Source organism: Ranitomeya variabilis, chromosome 7 (assembly GCF_051348905.1).
Source record: "Ranitomeya variabilis isolate aRanVar5 chromosome 7, aRanVar5.hap1, whole genome shotgun sequence".
Classification (NCBI taxonomy): Eukaryota; Metazoa; Chordata; class Amphibia; order Anura; family Dendrobatidae; genus Ranitomeya; species Ranitomeya variabilis.
This window is the reverse complement of record NC_135238.1, coordinates 196,599,141-196,618,190: the sequence shown is the minus strand read 5'-3', so window position 1 is coordinate 196,618,190 and position 19,050 is coordinate 196,599,141. Positions and strand designations below refer to the sequence as shown.

General features: G+C 34.3%; 1 protein-coding gene across 1 annotated transcript in view; it reads right to left on the bottom strand.

Moving 5' to 3' along the window:
• The window catches only part of TTN (titin), a 285,913-nt gene that overhangs the window by 90,635 nt on the left and 176,228 nt on the right, over positions 1-19,050 (bottom strand). Inside the window, exons 173-199 of the mRNA XM_077272621.1 lie at positions 18,927-19,031; positions 18,601-18,684; positions 18,220-18,282; positions 17,830-17,904; positions 14,830-17,091; positions 14,205-14,255; positions 13,303-13,701; positions 12,825-13,100; positions 11,140-11,415; positions 10,901-11,040; positions 10,302-10,428; positions 9,949-10,212; positions 9,452-9,718; positions 7,927-8,190; positions 7,702-7,841; positions 6,610-6,736; positions 6,096-6,362; positions 5,034-5,300; positions 4,681-4,947; positions 4,450-4,589; positions 3,788-3,914; positions 2,589-2,731; positions 1,320-1,443; positions 974-1,240; positions 695-792; positions 423-591; positions 34-300 (exon numbers count right to left, since the gene is read on the bottom strand). Coding sequence (XP_077128736.1) covers positions 34-300; positions 423-591; positions 695-792; positions 974-1,240; positions 1,320-1,443; positions 2,589-2,731; positions 3,788-3,914; positions 4,450-4,589; positions 4,681-4,947; positions 5,034-5,300; positions 6,096-6,362; positions 6,610-6,736; positions 7,702-7,841; positions 7,927-8,190; positions 9,452-9,718; positions 9,949-10,212; positions 10,302-10,428; positions 10,901-11,040; positions 11,140-11,415; positions 12,825-13,100; positions 13,303-13,701; positions 14,205-14,255; positions 14,830-17,091; positions 17,830-17,904; positions 18,220-18,282; positions 18,601-18,684; positions 18,927-19,031 — 7,056 coding nt within the window. The remainder of the gene's footprint in view (positions 1-33; positions 301-422; positions 592-694; positions 793-973; positions 1,241-1,319; positions 1,444-2,588; positions 2,732-3,787; positions 3,915-4,449; positions 4,590-4,680; positions 4,948-5,033; positions 5,301-6,095; positions 6,363-6,609; positions 6,737-7,701; positions 7,842-7,926; positions 8,191-9,451; positions 9,719-9,948; positions 10,213-10,301; positions 10,429-10,900; positions 11,041-11,139; positions 11,416-12,824; positions 13,101-13,302; positions 13,702-14,204; positions 14,256-14,829; positions 17,092-17,829; positions 17,905-18,219; positions 18,283-18,600; positions 18,685-18,926; positions 19,032-19,050) is intronic.

Here is a 19,050-nt window from a genome sequence, read left to right as displayed (position 1 = left end):
TCTCACATTAAATAAGATCAAGATATTTCGTACCTTTTATTCCAAGTTTTCCTGTTGTTTGGGAACTTGGCAATCTACAGTTGTATTCTCCAGCATCATCCAAGTTGATACTATTAATGATCAAAACTCTCTTTCTGCCCTCAGCAATATGCTCATATCTTCCGCCATCTGGTATCTCAGCATCTCCTTTGAACCAGGTGACATCAGCGCTGGCCTTTGAGACCTCACAAACAAGTTTGACAGAATCTGATTCACATGATTCAATATTGGGGAGATTTTTGGTAAAAACTGCTTCTTCCTCTGAAAATTCATAGAAAATACACAAAACACAAGAGTGAATTTGGACAAAGCAGACCATTGATGCATAGCATGTTACATTTTCATATTGTTTTGAATGATTATGGTGTATAGCTATTGCTTACCAATGACTGTAAGTAGTCCAGAGGTTCTTGCCATTTTTGATTCACAGACATACTCAGCTTCATCATCAAATATGCATTTGCTCACAACTAAAGCACGAGTCACTCCTTTAGAAATTATATCATATTTCTTGCCCTTTCGAATTTCAATTCCGTCTTTGAACCAACGGGCCTTTAGAGTTAAAAAATTACAGTTAGGGTAAGGATTAAAAAACTGAATATATTTCACTTCTGGCAGTGCACACAGCACATAAAGATAAATAGTAAATTAATACCGTGGCACTTTCACGGGAAATTTCACATTCGAAGCGAGCAGTTTCCTTCTCTTTAACTTCAATGTCAGTAAGGGGTTTGGTGAATTCCACAAATGGAGCTGTGTAAAAAGAGTATAATTTGGGTTAGTATTAAATATTTTTTTTATAATTCTGCATCTGTTTTCGAACTTTGGCAAGTAACGAGTTAACTATAATATTTAAATACCCTGAGCTTAAAACTCATGCACGTCATTTATTATATAAATAGTCCTAAACTTGTGTTTAAGGATTGAAACTTACGCTCTACATTCAAGAATGCAGATGTCTTGAATTCCTTGGCATCACAGGTATATGTCCGTGCGTCATCCATTGTGCAGCCATGGATGATAAGTCTTCTGACTCTGCCATCAGCAATAATGTCATATTTCTTGGTCTTGTGGATTTCTTGACCATTCTTAAACCATTTAACCTCAGCATTTTCCCTGGACAGCTCGCACTCAAGTATGGCAGTGGCTTCCTCTTCTACTGTTTGGTCCTCAAGAGGTTTGGTAAATTCAACTGGAGGTTCTACAAGGTTTGAAAATTGGTTAACAAGTGCTCTTTGTGCTACCATTGTGAAATGAAAAATTGAAAGTTACTAATTTACCTCTCACAATCAAGCTGGCCTGTGTCTTGAAGTCTTTTGCAGTGAGTGTTATTTCTCCAGCATCTGGCAACTGCACATCCCTGAGCGTGATAGTGTGAATTTTTCCTTCAGCACGAGTGACGATCTACCAATACAAAAAAAAAATTTTATGTTGAAAAAAAAACAACAACTCATCTTCAATGAGCTGACAGTAAAAATAAGCACACACAATTTTCAACAGGTATTTAAACATATGTTTTGTGTCTGTGAATTATCAACCAATTCAAATAACTAAATTGTATTGAGTAAAAAAAATAACATGCTGTATAGTTTTTAAATTGTGAATTTCGAAAAAAAAGAGGAAAATGATATAAAACTGGTAAAAAACTAATATATGTATTATTTTATGCAACTTATAAGCTATCCTGCACTCATTATTATTATCTCTCCCGAACAGTGACATTTTTCCAACTTTCTACACAAAAGTACTTTATTGAAAATGTTGGAAGCAAAATATTTTAATAATAATAATAATAATAATAATAATAACAACAAAGTGCTATTAAATAATAAAGATAATAATTACAGTGTTAATAATAAAAATACAAATTAAAATGTCAAAATGTTTAATATAAAATTTTTAATACACGTCATGCACTGCCAAATTTTTATGAAATGATATTATACAAAATAAATTGTCTTGCTTGAGCATTATTTATATAGCTGCTAACTAACATAGTCAGGATAGATTAATGTTTTTTCAATTACTTAGGGCTCTGGTATCTTGACATGTAAAAGGAGCACTTGAAGCTGGGATAAAAATAGCATCCGAGAGAGCACTTGGAGTGCAAATCTGGACACAAAGTTATGCTGTCAATTGCCTGAAATGGAATTTTAAGCCTACTAATTCCCATATAAGCACAATACTTTACTACAGTTATCAAGTGAATGAAAAACTAATCAAGAAAGGTATTTTGCTACACATTACTTATCATGGATGGAATATCGACCAAATAATTAAAAATATTGTAATTTTTTAAATAAGTTTTGTAGGATAAATAAAACTGTAAAATGTACATAATGCTAATACTTCAGTTATTCTTGCTTATTCATTTTATTATTACTACATGCATTTAGCTAATATAAATTTGTGGTATTTGATTAAGCAAAAACTTGTCACTATATATATATATATATATAAATACGTATGAATATATATATATAGTGAGTTAGAAAGTTGACATATATTAATACTTTTTTATATTTATAAATTGTTAAAGCTTTCCTTACCTTATCACTTGGTTCCAGTTTTTGTCCATTGAGAAACCACTCTACGGGGATCCCTTCATAAGAAAGCTCACACTCAAAGGTAGCCGTTTCCCCAGCTGTTACAGTCACATCCTTCAAGGGCCTTAGCAGGCCAATTACACGGGCTTTTCCAACAGAAGAAGACATTTTCCATTAAAATCCTCCTCCACAGGACAGCACAGGCCCCTTACCCTCCAATTTCCATTGCGGCTTCCCTTCAGGATGCTGAGTGCTGCACTGAAACTATTTAAAGTCTACACTGACTGTGGCCACCAGCAGCTACTAAGAGGTGGGACCTACTATAATTTGCATACGGTGTTTCCTTACATTGAGCAAAGTCAGCAGTATACAGTATGTCTGTAGCATCTGTCCGCCCGCCAATCAACCATATGTCTTTTTTCTACATATGGCATATCCCTTCTAAAATAGCAAACTTGCTATTGGACAGAAACAGGTGGCACCTGGCTAACGTATCTGCTACTGTCCATCAAACTCTTGGCAGTTTCCAAAATTGTAACGATAACGCTCTCACAATCAGCAGTTAACATGCCAACACAGCAAGTCTTTCTTTGTAACTATCATGTTTCATAACAGCTTATTAGATAAGCATCCATGGTATCAATAATGGTGCAACATTTTCAGAGCAATTAGTTTTAGTCTTTTCTATACGTTTCATATACTATATATCCACAATAGAATAGCAAAAATAACAACATTATATCTAATTTAACACTGCTGACGTAATTAAAATACAAAATACGATTTTCTTTATTATTATTTCCTTAAAAAGTTATTTTGCTGTCCTGGTGGGCCCATCTGACGCTGTTTTATGGCATTGTCCCCGCCCTTAGTCATAGACATGATCTTATGACTAAGGGCGTGGATAGTTCCGGAAACGCGTCAGAGGAGTCTGCGAGGACCGTAAAGTAACTTTTTAATGGAATACTAATAACGAAAATCATATTTTAATTACCTCAGAAGTTTCAGCTCCTATTTTTCTTTTTCTCTGAAATGACTGAATGACATACTGCCAGCCATCAGTAGAGCGGAATCGGAACAATTTCATACATGCAGTGAATTTGATATTTTTTTATACTATATATGATTTACAAGATTTTCAAACCTCTTTGGATATTATTTTTTAATTCTATAACTGTATTTTAGTTATTGCAATACATTACCTTTAACTTTGAGATGTGCACTAGATTTTGCATTGGCAGCTTGGAAATCTACTCCACCAGCCTGGTCCAAATGGACATTGTAAAGAATGAGGAAATGCTTTTTGCCTTCTTCTTTGATTTCACAATCCTAAACAAATACATTTATTGTAATTAAAAAAATCAGTTCAACAATTTATTTTCTTTCTTTTTTTTGTCTCCTCTGCTTAACTTATTTAATCCTTTTATATACTTACATACGTAAACAATTTTAATGTATTCTAAACTGTTTAATGTACTCGTACTGAGATATAACTTTATTTGTGATCACTAATGGCAGGGTAAACGCTTGATATATGCGTGAATTGTTTTATGTACTTTTCATACTATTCAGAGGTAGTGCTGAAGACTGTGATAACCATGACTTTCTGGATGGTCTGTAAATTATATGTAGGTGGGGGTGTGGTTATTTAGTTGAATAAGTCTTTTTTTCACAGATTACTTTATTCAGGTATTTTTTTAATTATAAACCCACGGTATGCTTATACAATTATGTCATTAGATGTTACACAACGTTTATTTATTAGTGTAAAAATAAAGTACAATATAAAACACTGAAACATTTTTTAAAAAACACCAAGAAAAGGTAGATAGAACCAAATTTAGCGAATGCTAAAAATACTTACTGGAGAAGAATGTAAAGCATCTCCTTTCAATTTCCAGTTGGCATGGACCTCTTCTTCAGAGATTTCAGTCTCAAATCGAGCAGTTTCTGTTTCTATGACCTCAACACTGTACAGAGGGCGGACAACTTTAATGTCTCGTTCTAAGGATGACAAGGAAAAAAATAGGTGTCATAAAAATAAATCTCACTATACAAAATGATGAGTATTAGTTAATGGCTTATATTAAGTCACCTTCAATGTTGAGCTTGGCAGTGGTTTGGTCAGTACCACAATCACAAGTGTATTCACCAATATCCTTCTTTGAAGCCTTTTTGATGGTAAGAATACGTTTCTTTCCATCTGTTTTAATTGTGACATTTTTGGATGGGATTATTTCCTGTCCATCCTTGAGCCATTTTACTGATGCTTTGGATTTGCTGACTTCACAGAGTAGCACAACTTCATCTTTCTCTACAGCAGTGTAGTCTTGAAGCTTGGTTACGAAATAGGGATCTCCCTCTGCAGGCAAGACGCAATTATAAATATCAAGTTTTAGGATACATTTTAGCAGGTTGTATCAAGACATATTGTATATCCAAACTTACCAAGCACTGTAAGCTTAGCATCATTTGTCTTTCCCATAGCTTCAACCTTAATTAGAGAAGTGTCATCCAAAGTGACATCCTTGAATTTGATACTGTGGAATTTGCCATCGTCATGCATGGACACGGACTTGCTAGGATGAAGGTGTTGGTCATTCTTGAACCAACTCACTTGTATATTTTCATGAGATAACTCGATAGTGAATTCAGCTGTTTCTTGTTCTTTAACAGTTACATCTTTGAGTGGTGTTACAAATTCGAGACGAATGCCTGCAACAAGCACATATGCACCATTATATAAATGCATAAATACATTATAAAGTTTGCGGTGAAATCCAAAGATTTATGTTCAACTAAACTGATTGTTATGACTGATGGCTGATAACAAATGGCTCCAAATTATCTATGAGGTATATTTTTATTTTCTTGAAGCATTTAGATCTGTCATGAAAGTAATTTTCATTAGAAATGAGCAAACCGATTTGAGGCTAATCTGTTTAAAAAAAAACGGATTCAAAAGAATCTAATTTTTTTTAGATTTGCTTTGGGTGATTGTAGCAAAATGGCAGCAGGTGGGCCACCATTTCACTGGATTATAGAAGTACAGGTAGAGATTACAAAAAATTTGTATACTCACCTGTCTTCAGCCCTCCTCGTATATTTCCCACCATCACTGTTCCTCTATTCAGCTCTTCTATCCTCTGTCTTTTAGCCTTCATCATTCTTCCGGCTGGATTTTCCATTCACTAGGCCCCATGCCATCATGTGAGGCACAATGCACCTCAATGACATGGTGACTAGTAAATAGAAGACCTGGTCAGAAGGAAGATAGACCGGCAGATGGTAGGACCAGGGGTGGTGGGACAGGTTTGGGGAGAGTTGACGAGAAGTGAGTGTAAAATTTTTAAATCTCTTCCCAGCCACTTCAATTCGAATAATATTTCCAGTCAATATTTCCTCTGAATTTAGTGAATCTGTCCAAATTGAATTTCTAGACATTCACTCAACTTTATCATTAATATAATGTTTTGGAAAAAGAAATACAAAAAATGCATAATAACAAACCTTCAATGATGAGTTTTCCACTAGTTCTCTTATCTTCTGCTTCAAACATGTATTTAGCTTCATCTTCAAATGCAACAGACTTGATTACCAGAGAGTGTCTTGTGCTTTCAGCAAGAAGTTCATACTTGTCATCTGCCTGAAGTTCTTGGGATCCTTTTAGCCAACGGTAAGTCTTAGACAACCTGGAAGTCTCACATTCAAATCTTGCTTCATCTTTTTCATACACCTTGACATCAGTGAGTGGAGTAATGAAGATGAGTGGAAGTTCTGTGATTACATACAATGCCATAAGTTAGAATGGGCTCACTGATTAAAAAAATAAACAATAAAATAACATCTATATATATATATATATATATATATATATATATATATATATATATATATATATATATATATATGTGTGTACAGATACTAATCTTTGCAATCTGTTGAAGATGTGTAAAAATATATGAAAATAATAATCTGATCCTTGCTATTACACATTTATAGAATTTATAGGATTTAAACCTACCTTTCACTTTGAGATTAGCCTCGTTTTTGGCATTAGCAGCCTGGAAGGAAACCTCGCCTGCCATATCCAGTTTGCAGTTATATAATATGAGGACATGTTTCTTTCCATCCTCTATGATTTCACAGTCCTTTTCCAGAATAAACACAAATACATTATCAATTAATGTAAAAAAATTAAAATATTTTAAGTGTTAAAGGGGTTTTCCAGGACTTTAACAACTTAATACATTGTGTTGTCACTAATATTACAGGGGTTGTCCAGGCTTGGTGCTCAAGTCTGCAGTCACATTATCTGACTGCAGACATGTGAATCTTCACAGCGTGCACAGTGCATGTTATCAGGACTCTCTGGTGCTGGGAGCGGATGGTAATGTGAACCTAAGTATGCAATTTGCATACTTCAGGGCAAATTATGACTAGACTTAAATTGAGTGAGGCTGCACATAACGAGTCAGCACATGCCAGAATGTATGCAAATAGTATACTTGCGGTCATGCGCCCGCCCTTTCCCAGAGACAGCAACAGATAATCCTGACTGCAGACTTGAACTCCAAGCTTAGACAAAAAAATTAAAGTAGGTAAAAACTTCTTTAAAATGTAAGTCTCAACAGCACTAATGGTCAAAATTGCAAAGAACTTGAAAAAACGAGCAGCTTTGCAATTTATTTGCTTTTAGAAGTCATCTCCATTCTCATGAACAGAGGGATTTTTAATACCATTGCTTACGGCTCATTGTCCAGGTTACCGGTCACAGTCTAGCAATGGTGATCAAGCACAGGCAGTACTTATGCGTTTTTTTTAAATAGAGCTTGTAAGCGCTGATGTAAACTGGGTTAATCCCTGCTTCTGACCATCTTCATTGCCACCATGCTCATCTGATGCTGCAGACACAAAGGTGCCTCTGCTTGCATCATCAGAAAGTCCATAGTTCAGGCCTGTGGCACAACTGTCATTCTTCGACAATGCACCGATTCCTCCCCCCATACAGGAAATGGGGGACTGAGGATCAGTGTTCTCCTGAAGCTGAAACACGAGAAACAAACTCTTTAAGTTTATATAGTCAGTTATTAATTTAAGATTAAATATTTCTTACAGGTGAAGGAGACAGGATCTCTCCCTTTAGTTTCCATTGGGCATGAATGTCAGGTTCTGAGATTTCAACTTCAAATCGTGCTGTTTCACCTTCAAATACCTCCACTCCGTACAAGGGGCGATCGATTTTAATAATGCGTGCTGCAACAGCAATAAATATTCTCATTTTAACAAAGTATAAATAACTGCTATAAATAAATCTAGAGTGTCTTGACTATGATCCTACCTTCTATGTTCACAGTTGCTTTGGTTTTATCTGTTCCACAGTCACATTCATATTCCCCTTTGTCTTTTTCTTCAACTTTCTTAATCTTCAGAATTCTGCGTTTGCCATCAGTCTTGATGGTAACATTCTTTGAAATCTTAATTTCTTCACCATTTTTAAACCATTTCACTGGTACGTCTTTGCTAAGCTCACACTCCAGGGTCATGTCATCCTTTTCCACCGCAGTGTAGTCTTGCAATTTTACGATAAAGTAAGGATCGGCCTCTGTGAACAGATTAACCAAAATAGTCAATATAGTGGCAAGAATATTTCATAGGTATCATGCCACCAAGCATGGAACCTTTAGCTTTAATCTAACACAAGACTACACATACACAAATATATATTTATATATATAATGTATATATATATATATAATATATATCTTTACATACTCAATAGTTGACAAACATAAACTATACGAACAAAGTGACAATTAAAAAAAGACATACGAACAAGATAAGAAAAAAACATCAAGTGTATATATATATATATACAGTATATATGTACATATATATGTATTCAATATCTGATAGACAAACAAACATTTAAAAATTAACGAGTGAAAACATACAAACAAGATAAAAATTACAAACATAACTAGCAAGACATATACTTACACACATACAACATGTACATAAACACAAGAAAAAAAGATAGTTATACAGCACTTAAGTGACAAGAAACAACAGTACAGACATATACAAACATAACACCGAACAATAATTCAGAAGACATAAGTAATAAGCCTTTGTTTCAAAGAGCTTGGATGAAGAAACAAAAAAAACATAAAAACAAATAAAGAGCGACGAAAGACATTATTAGTTAAAACACACACAATTGCTTTTTGAACTTAAACTATGGCTTGAAAGCAAAGCGTGGGTAGTAGAAAAAGGAAATAATCGAAGTGTAAGCAATTAGAAAAAACACTAAGGACTTGGGTTACCTAATGCAGTAAACTAGCATTAATGCTTGTAAGTAGTATTATTATAGAAATGTTTATAAAAGCTTTATGTAAATAAGTAGTGATAGGAAGTATGGAAGAATTAATGCATAATCAATTTACAAGCTACAAATTTAGATGAACCAAAAATGAGTCATATTAGTGGCATATTTAATGTATGTAAATGCTTAAATGTGCTAAGGTATAATGTTAGGGCTTTGGGTCAATTCTATGCAGGCAAGTAAGCATTTTAACTCAAAAAGTGTATCGTTAAGATTCTGGAAAAGCTTACGAGCTAAGACCGCTATTGAATAAATTGCAGCTGGCTTAGCAGCAGATGCGAATCAAGAGTACAAAAAGAAGAATGTAAAAAAAGTAAGAAAACTGAGATAAAAAGCAACAAGACAAGAAGGAGTGTCCGCTGAGTTTCATCCATAGTGGAAATGACGGTGTAGTTGGAATAGCCATATAATTATATACAAGGATATAATTATATAAATAAACAATCATAGCTGCGTGACTGCCACTTAACAAATATCATACCTAATACTTTTAGATTTGCTGTTGTATGTAGACCTTTAACTTCTGCCTTAATTTGGGAGATGTCATCGAGAGTCACTTCTCTGATTTCCAGCCTGTGATTTTTGCCATCTTCAGAGATAAGAACAGTTCTACTTGTGTGTAGTTTCTTATCATTTCTGTACCAGGTCACAGGCATATTGGCATGAGAAAGCTCAAGATCAAAGATAGCAGTTTCTCCTTCCTTAACAGTCTGATCTTTAAGTGGTGAAATAAACTTAAGTCTGATTCCTGAAATAGAAGCATTTTTATTAAATATACCGTACGCTATCGGGTAGAAATTCACTCTATAGGAATTTCAGGGGACGTTAATGGTAACTTCAGTAAGAGTCAGTATATTTCAAGTAAGTTTGGAAAACTGACTTGAATAATTAGTCTTTTATGTTTATAGTTTTCATTTTTCTTTATATGTTGCTCTGCATGGACTATGTCTTTTCGGCTATACTATTGTAAAGACTTGCCTTCAACTGTTAGCTTCGCTGTTGTTTTTCTGCCATCAACCTCTGCAGTGTATTCTCCTTCATCATCAAATGCAGAGTCATTAATGACAAGGATGTGCTTCTTTCCATCAGCAATAATGTCAAATTTGTCTCCGGCCTTGATAATATCTGGGCCTTTTGACCATATGACATTTGCTTCTCGAGTAAGAGCACACTCAAATCTAGCCTGGCGCTTCTCTGGAACGGTAACATCCTTTAGAGGAACGGCGAAGTCGAGCTCAATTTCTAAAGACAGAAGGTGGTTTGTAGATAACAGTTAAGAGAAGAATGGACATATAACAGCTAAGATCAAGTTATCTTGACATGAAACAAACCTTTTACGGTAAGAATGGCGGTGGTCTGAACATTCAAAGCCTGGAACAGAACTTCTCCAGCTTGGTCAACCTTTACTTTATGCAAGGTAAGGAATCGCTTTGCTCCTTCTGCTTTGATATCACAAGTCTAGAAAACAAGAAATTTACAAAAAAAGTGTTCACAGCTGTTGCACCATAAGATCTACTTACTTTGGTATTATTTGGCTGTCTGCAACATCTTAATACATTCATGTTAAAATTTAAATAATATAATTCTTACTTCTGGATGTTTTAAATATTAACAGAAATCTTATGTATCTTAATTCTGATCATGTCCTAGTTGGAGTCAAGCAATTGCCAGCTTCCTCTAAGGTTTTTTTTTAACCTTCCACCTAATCTACATTATATGATAATTAAAGATGATCAAAAAGCTCCCAGCGGATAGAAGGCGGTGCACAGGGTTTTGTTCCTGCGACTACAGATTACTCATTGTGGCCGGTGGACAATGGTACTGCAATTCTTTTTAGTCTTCCCTAATGATAATAGTTTGACTATGAGAGATGTGCATTTTTTTAACCTTCCTATGTCACTGTGAAGATAGTTTTTTTTTTTTCACTCACTGGGGATGGACGTAGTACTTCGCCTTTTAGCTTCCATTCTCCAGGAACATCTTCTTCGGATATCTCACAGTCAAAGGATGCAGATTCCTTCTCATAGATTTCAACATCCTCAAGTGGTTTAACAAGGTCAATTTCACGTTCTAAGATAGCAAAAGAGAAGTCACTTAATGTTCTGTCTAACGTTTTACTTTCTTAAGTTTCTTTTATATTTTTACATCTGAAGTATAATGTATGCATACCACCAAGTGTGAGGTTTGCTGATACTCTTTTTCCTTCAACCTCCACAGAATATTCTCCTAAATCTTCAGGACCAGCATTTTTGATGACCAAATATATGTGATTTCCATCTTTTACTATTTCGGTTTTGTCATTTGGCTCTAATGGAATCTCTTCTTCTCCTCTGAACCATTTGATGTTTGGTGTATCCTTTACTATATCTGCTGAAAATGTTGCTGAAGACTTGGGTTTCACATGCTGGTCTCGGATAGGCTTGACCAACCAGTCGCGGATGATCTCTGCGGAAAACACAAAATAATTGCAAACATGTAATGCAATGCTTTATACTTGAACATTTGTAAATATAAAATGCTACCCTTTAACTCCTTCCTGACAAATTATGTACATTTACGTCATATATCAGGTCCCTTTTTGATGCAGGGTCAGCAGCTGATCCTGCTTCATTGCCAGCAGATGATGGCTGTGCAATTCAGACATCATCTGCCTCTAACAGCCACAGGTAGAGCCGAGCTCTGCCACTGGTGTTAACCTGCTAAATGCCACTGAGGTTGTGACCACCCTTTGCCCCCTGCAATTACATTTATACGGTTTTGATGGTTTGCCATGGCAAAAAAGTTCTGTTGAAAACCCCTGTGCCTGGCTTAACAGTGCTCCTATGAAGCCCAGTGTGCAGCTGGACGTCAAAAGGGGTTTGTGATGTTTACTATATACTGAAATACCATGGTATTGCGGTATATGGTACAAGCAATTGAATGATTTCAAGTTTAAGTCTACTAAAGGGACTGCAAAATAGAGTAAAAATTAAAATAATTTTTTGTGAAAAATATAAAAAAATAAAACAATATATAAAAGTTCAAAATACACTCTTCTCACACTATTTATAATAAATATACAAAAATAAACATATTTGGAAACACCATTTCCACAAAAGTCTGATCTATCAAAACAAAAATTAATTACCTTTATAGGTAAGCAATGTAAGAAAAAAAAAATCAAAACGTCAGAATTGTGGTTTTTCGGTCGCGGCAACACTACTAAAATGTAATTATGAGCAACCAAAACATTATATCAATTTACAATGGAATCGATTATAATGTCAGCTCAAGGTAAAAAAAACAAGCCCTCACATAGCCCTACCTACAGAAAAATGAACATAAAACTTTATGGGTCTCATAAAAAGATGACACAAATAAAATGGTGTCTTTTTTTTTTTTTTACAAAGCTTCAATTTTTTTCACTGCTTGAATAAAAATATATGTAAGCTTGGTAACGTTGCAATCATACTGACCTGGAGAATTTTGTTGCCAGGTAATTTTTACCATGCAATAAACACCATAATAACAAAATCCAAAAAACAATTGCTAAATTGTGTTTTTTGCGTAATTTCACCACACTTGGGATTGTTTTCCCATTTTCCAATACATTGATTTGTAAAATGAATGGTGTTTTATGAAACTACAGCTTCTACTGAAAAAAACAAGCCATCATACGTCTATATGAACAAGAAAAAAAAATTTGGCACTTGGAATAAAAGGAGGGAAAAACCAAAGTGTAAAAATAAAAAATCTCCCAGTTGGTAAGGGTTTAAGATATGCTGAACAGCAACCATATTATATTTATATGCTGTGATTTTTATATTGATTTTGCACACATTAGTAAAAAAAAAGTGCAGGTTTTTAAAACTTACCAACTACTTTGACATTTGAGGAACATTTGATGCCAGCGTTTTCTACAGTGCAAGTATAAACTCCGGAATCTGGATCATCGGCTGACAAGATGGTGAGTGTACGATTCAATCCAATCACATTGATTTGGTATTTGCCTGGCGTTTCAGTGAGTCTTTTGCCATTTTTGGTCCAATAAACGTCTTTGTCTTTATTTAACTCACAGCTCAAATACATTGGCTGTGTTTTGATAATAGTGACGTCTTCTTCTAGGGTCTTTACGAAGCGAATTGGCAATTCTGTAGGAAAAGGCAAATGTGTTCTTTACATAGTATTATACTGTACTTTAATCAGTTGCTCCATAACAATAAAATTACACAAATGTAATAATACAGCATCAATATTAAATTTCTATAAAGTTATACACTTGAATCAGAAATAACATATTTTTTAATTTAAAAATGTGTGTTTTCTTTAAAAAAAAATACTAAAAACAAATACCTTCAACAACCAGTTTGGCCGTTGATGTTTTTTCTTTGTTTCCAAGTTTTGCAACACATGTGTATTCTCCTTGGTCTGATAACTGGACGTCAATGATATGGAGTTTTCTATCTTTTCCATCAGCGATGAACTTATGCTTGGGACTTTCTCTCAGATTGCTGCCATCTTTCATCCAGGTGGTAATAGCGGTAGAAGGTGAAATAAGACATTCAAATATGGCAGAAGATCCAACAGATTCTGCTTCTTGCAACACAATGTCCTTCAGCTCTTTGACAAACTTCAGAGGAACTGCCTTCAGCTGGTAGGAAAATGCAGGTTCATCTGGAGGTTTATCACCACCACTGCCAGGACGGAGCTTCTTCTTGTCAGCATCAAGGGGTGAAGGTGTCTTTTTGACACCTAAAAGTCAGATGTAGACATGGGAAAACTTGATGAAGCTTTCTCAATATTATTTATCAATTTGACGGCTATCCGGGCATCATGCATTTCAGCACATATACTATGTATAGTTTTATGCGAGAAGTCATATATGCAGTTAATGATAATAAATGTTGAATAGAAACAAAATGAAAAAACACACAATGCTAGACATAATATGGAATATGAGTAAGATGGTTTCATTGTAAGACACCTATAAAATTAAGTATTAGGCTGAGTGAACAGGTGTCATGCTTTTGTTAGTCAAGCAAGCACGTTTCAGTGTTTTATACACAGCTATCCTTACAAGAATTAAAAACTACTACTACATGCACTCCAGGTAGAAGTTTCCACCACACATCTGTATAATCTCTAGATTTTCCTTCAAAATTTTATATGGAAAATCTACAGTCAATCTGCCCTTGTATAAAATTTCTAAATATATGGACACAATATAAACGTTCCAAAGTGCAATACAATCTCACCTTTCAGTGGTAGTTTACCCTTCGGAGCTTCATCTTTTGGTGCTTTACCATCTAAAGTGAAAAAGTTAGTGAGTGATATTAGTAAATTTCTCTTAAACTTATTTTTGGCCAGGATTTCCAAAACATGTTGCATTAATTGCAGAAGTGAATTTTAATGGGTTGAAAAAAACTATAATGGACTAAATGGGTAGTGAAGGTAGATGAGGTATAACATGTAACCAAACTCATTCTCGTATTCACAATATAGAGAGATTAGTAGATGGCACATGCAAATTTGAGACATGAGATTGTGAACTTTTGTGAAAACTCGCGACTACGTCTTTTAACCACAAAACACAAAGACAGACAATGAAACATGAAATTTGTAGGACAAGTACATATCATTGACGAAAATGAAGAATGGATACTTAAAATGTAAAAATGCAATGAAAAATGACATACGCTTTCTTCTTTAAAGATGAACATGACTACAAGTTTATGAACATATGGAAATGATAATCAGTGTCTTCAAGCAAGTATGAAATAAGCCTTTCATCCAAAACTATTTAGCGCGCATGAAAATGATGATAGCTGGTGGCATATGAAGTTTTAGAGCATGTCTTTTTTTTGAGCAGAGACTTCTCACCTCGTCTTCCAATTGCCTTTGCTGGACTTTCGACAGCACTTTTTTTAGAATGTTCACTGTCTTCACTGAATATTTCTTCTTCAGAACCATAATCTGTTTGTTCGGATGCACTTTCTATTTCTTGTTCCCAGATTTCTTCTTCCTCTGCTTCCTCAGATTCTGTTTCTGTTTTCTGAGGACTTAAATCCTTTTCTTTTGAAGGGGACTTTTGTAGAGGTGATTCTCTATTCAAAGATTTCTTTAGTTCTACTTTTTTGTAACCTGTAGGTGTACTGGTTCTGCTTATCGCCCTCTCAGAGACATCCTCTTTTGCTAAGAAGCCTTTGCCAGATTGAATCTGCTCCTCAGTAGTAGCAGGAGTCCTAACCTTCTCAACTTTTTTAAGAGCTGGTATTCCAGGCTTTTCCTCATCCTGTACTTTAGAAGTAATTTTGTCTTTATCTACTGGAGTTTTTAGACGGCTTGTTTTCTGCAATTGGGACACACCTTCTTTTTTAATGTCTTCCCCCTTTTCAGATTGTAATATCTTTCCTTCTCTTTCAACTGGTCTCTTGATGTGGTCTTTTGTATCATCAACTTTGGCAGTCTTTATTTCATCAGCTATTTCTGTGGTAACTTTTTTTGCTTGATCTTTTTTACTGAGTAAATCAGTCTTTTTGTCATCTACAAACAGTTCCTTTTTAGATACTTCTGGAGCCAAATCAGCAATATCTTGTTTTTCAGATTTTCCATTAATAAAAGATTTCTTCTTTGCTTTTGCAGTATCTTTATGCAATATTTCATCACTGTCAATTTTATCTAGAATGTCTTTTGCAGGTTTTTCTACAGTGGATTTTATGTGAGACCCATCTTTACTTTTATCTATAATGTTTTTATCTTTTATTTTTTCAATAAATTTGTGACCTGCTTCTTCCTGCTGAGGTATGTTTTTATGTACTGGTTTATCACCTCCAAATAAATCTCTCATTTCACCATCTTGGAATATTTTATCCTCATCTATCAGTTTCTCTAAACCTTGGATCTTGTGTTTGGATATACTTTTTAGCTTTGGTTCTCTAATTTTCCTGTTTGTTTTTTCAGGGGACTCCTCAAATAACTCACCAGATGGTTCTAACAATTCACTACTTTCTTCATCATCAATGATTTCTTTAGTTGAGACCTTTTTTCCTTTTCTTTTAGCCTTATCAATAGTTTTGTCTACCTTTTCCTGCTTCATTTTTTTCTGAGGTTCTATGATGTCTTCTTCATGACTTTCCAATGATTCCTCACTTTCAGTACTACTACTTTCTATACTTTTATCTGCAGCCAGTCTTTGGGAAATAATTATTTCCTTTTGGGGAGACTTTTGGATAATTTTTTTAGCCTTCTCCACAGTTTTATCTATTTTTGTTTGTTTTATCTTTTTCCCAGGTTTCTCTATATGTTCATCAGCAGGTTCTATTATAGGCACTTTTTTACTCTTTTTAAGCTTGTCTTTATCTGGCCTAATTTCCTTGATTGTCTGAGTGGGTATTTCATCATCATGATCATCATCATCTAGTGCTTCTTCACTTTCAGTGCTGATAGTTTCTATGGTTTCTTCTTCCTCGACCATTGGAGATTCATATGGTGAATCCTTTTTAATTCCTTTTTTTACTTTTTCTCCTGCTATATCTTTTGTTTCCTTGGTAAGTGTGGTAGGTTCTACTATGCCTGGCTCAATTTTTATAGGTTCTTTTTTTGCTATTTTAGCTATACTTGAAGTATCTTTTTCTTTTAACCTTTTCTCCTTTTTAACTGGTATTATTTTTTGTTTTGGTGTTTCTTGTTCTTCAATTGTAAAGTCTTTTTCTACAAGGACAACTGGTTTAGACTCTTTGACAATGATGTCAATCTTTTTAAATTTATCCTTAGCTTTCTTTTTAACATCTTTCTGTAAAATGGTTGATGGCTCTTCATACTCCTCCTCCTCCTGCTCCACCTCCTCCTCCTCCTCCTCAGAAAATTCCTCTGAATATTCAATGATTTCTTCTGACTTCACATCTTCAAATGTCTTGTGTCTTGGAGAGACTTGGATTTTATCTTTTTTATAACTAATAGTTCTCTCGACTTCAATTGTTTCTACTTGTAGTCTTTCTGTTTTAAAACTTACATCTTGTTCAATTGGAATGACAATGTCACCAGGTAAAAATGGAACTCTTCGAACTGCTTCTACTTTGCTTTCTTCGGACAGCATTTTACCTTTTTGCTTTATCTTTATAGTAGCAGCAGGTTTCTCTGTGACTACAAAGGTTTCATATTTAAGTCACAAATCAAGACCCAAGAGCCAAGAAGGATTCATAAGACATCATACACGTAATTACCACGCAAAGGACACAAGTAAAGAAATCTCACAATTACATTTTTTTGCAGACACAGGACAAAGACAAGAAACACAAAATAATAAAGTACAGCACAAAAAACACTAACCAAAGATTTTGATATTTAAAACAAAGGTAATTAACACAAACGTAACAATTAACGAGGTAACTATACTTCTAAACTATCAACACAAACAATTAATATAAACACTCATTAGCTAATAAGTTAGAGTACCTAGCAATAATTAATATCACTGTTATCTTAAGTTTTCTTTTTATAATATATTTCTATAGCTGACTGTGTATTATGTGTGACTACAGTATGTGTAACTGAATAATATGCATGCAAAAAAGGGAGATGAATGGCACCACTGCACAACTTCGAGGACACAAGGCTTAATAAAATTCCAGGGACACGGGTGCCAATCAGCAGAAAGTCAAGCAATATGACCAAATTCACCATGTACAAGAAGAGAGCATGGCACTCACAATCCCACAATGGCGGTGCGCTCTTCTTGTACATGTAACTGAATAATAGATTCTTGGCAAATATTTGTGTAATTTAAGATTACTGTAATTGAAGAGTTTTGAATAATATGTTATTTTATTTATCTGACTCTCAAAAAAACACAACAAACATCCATCCACAAAATAAATGTACCTGTCTTCTTCCCAACCACTGGAGCTGTGACTGGTGCTGTAACGGCAGCGTCATCTCCTATTGGTGACGGAACCGCTGTAGGGTAAAATGTATTTAATATTGTTTACACTATAAGAAAAAGGCACTGCAATAAAGGTGAATGTTGTGAACTTTTAAAGAAAGTTTTCAGCTTGTTAAGCACTTAAATATGTGTTTTGGCCTTATAAAATAGTTAATATGAACATTCTATATGGTCAATTAGCATAAAATTGATAGTTGAATCAGCATGATCTAAATATTTATGTACTGAGTACATGCATTGTAAATATACTAACTAATTTTACTAGAAACAGTTAACATTGATTGCTAGAATTTTATTGTAGGTAGCCATTTTGAAACAATTTTTCCTACCTTCCAGAGGTGAAGGCACTTTTGGTGGTGAGGACACTGGTGAAGTCTTCGCTTTTTCTGGAACTTTAAACACATTATCATTGGTTAATTAAAATTCATACTCTAAACATTTATTTTGATTGAACTGTTAAAGAAGCAAAAAATCTTAAATATGGAATATACAAAGGTTAAAGTTAGAAGTAAACCGATTGTACATTATAATTATATATTCAAAAGAAGATTTCAAAGACGCATTAGTGAATTGAATTTTTCTCCAAGTGTAAAAAGATGGTTAAATCCACAAGGTAAGAGTGTATTTTCTTAATTAGGAAATTGTTAAGTCATCCAAGTATAATAATTAAACTATTTGTCCGATTAGAAGAGAATCCCAAATGCATGTACCTTTAGCAGCTTCAGGTTCTGGTTTTGCTTCTTTTTTCACACTTGGCGTTACCTCTGGTAACTTTTTCTTCTGGACTTCCGGAACTTAAAAATAGTATTGAAGTTTTACAAGCAAGACCGATGGAGTTACTTTATTCAAAAAGTTTTCTTAGTGGTGGAAGATTCATATATAAGTAATGAAGACACGCCGCCACTAAGTAATATTCTAATCTAAAGATCCATTTAAGATGTATTTAAAATACATTACAAGACAAAAAGTCAATGCAACAAATTACAATACACTACATTTAACATATGTCATTAATTAGATATATTATGCTGGATACCTTCATGTGTTTTAAGCTTTTCTACAGCAGGCTCAGGTTTTTTCAGCTTCTCTGCTTCTTTTACTACAGGAGGCTCTTCAACTTCCTTTTTGGCTGGTTTTAAAACTTCAAGACAGAGAATTTT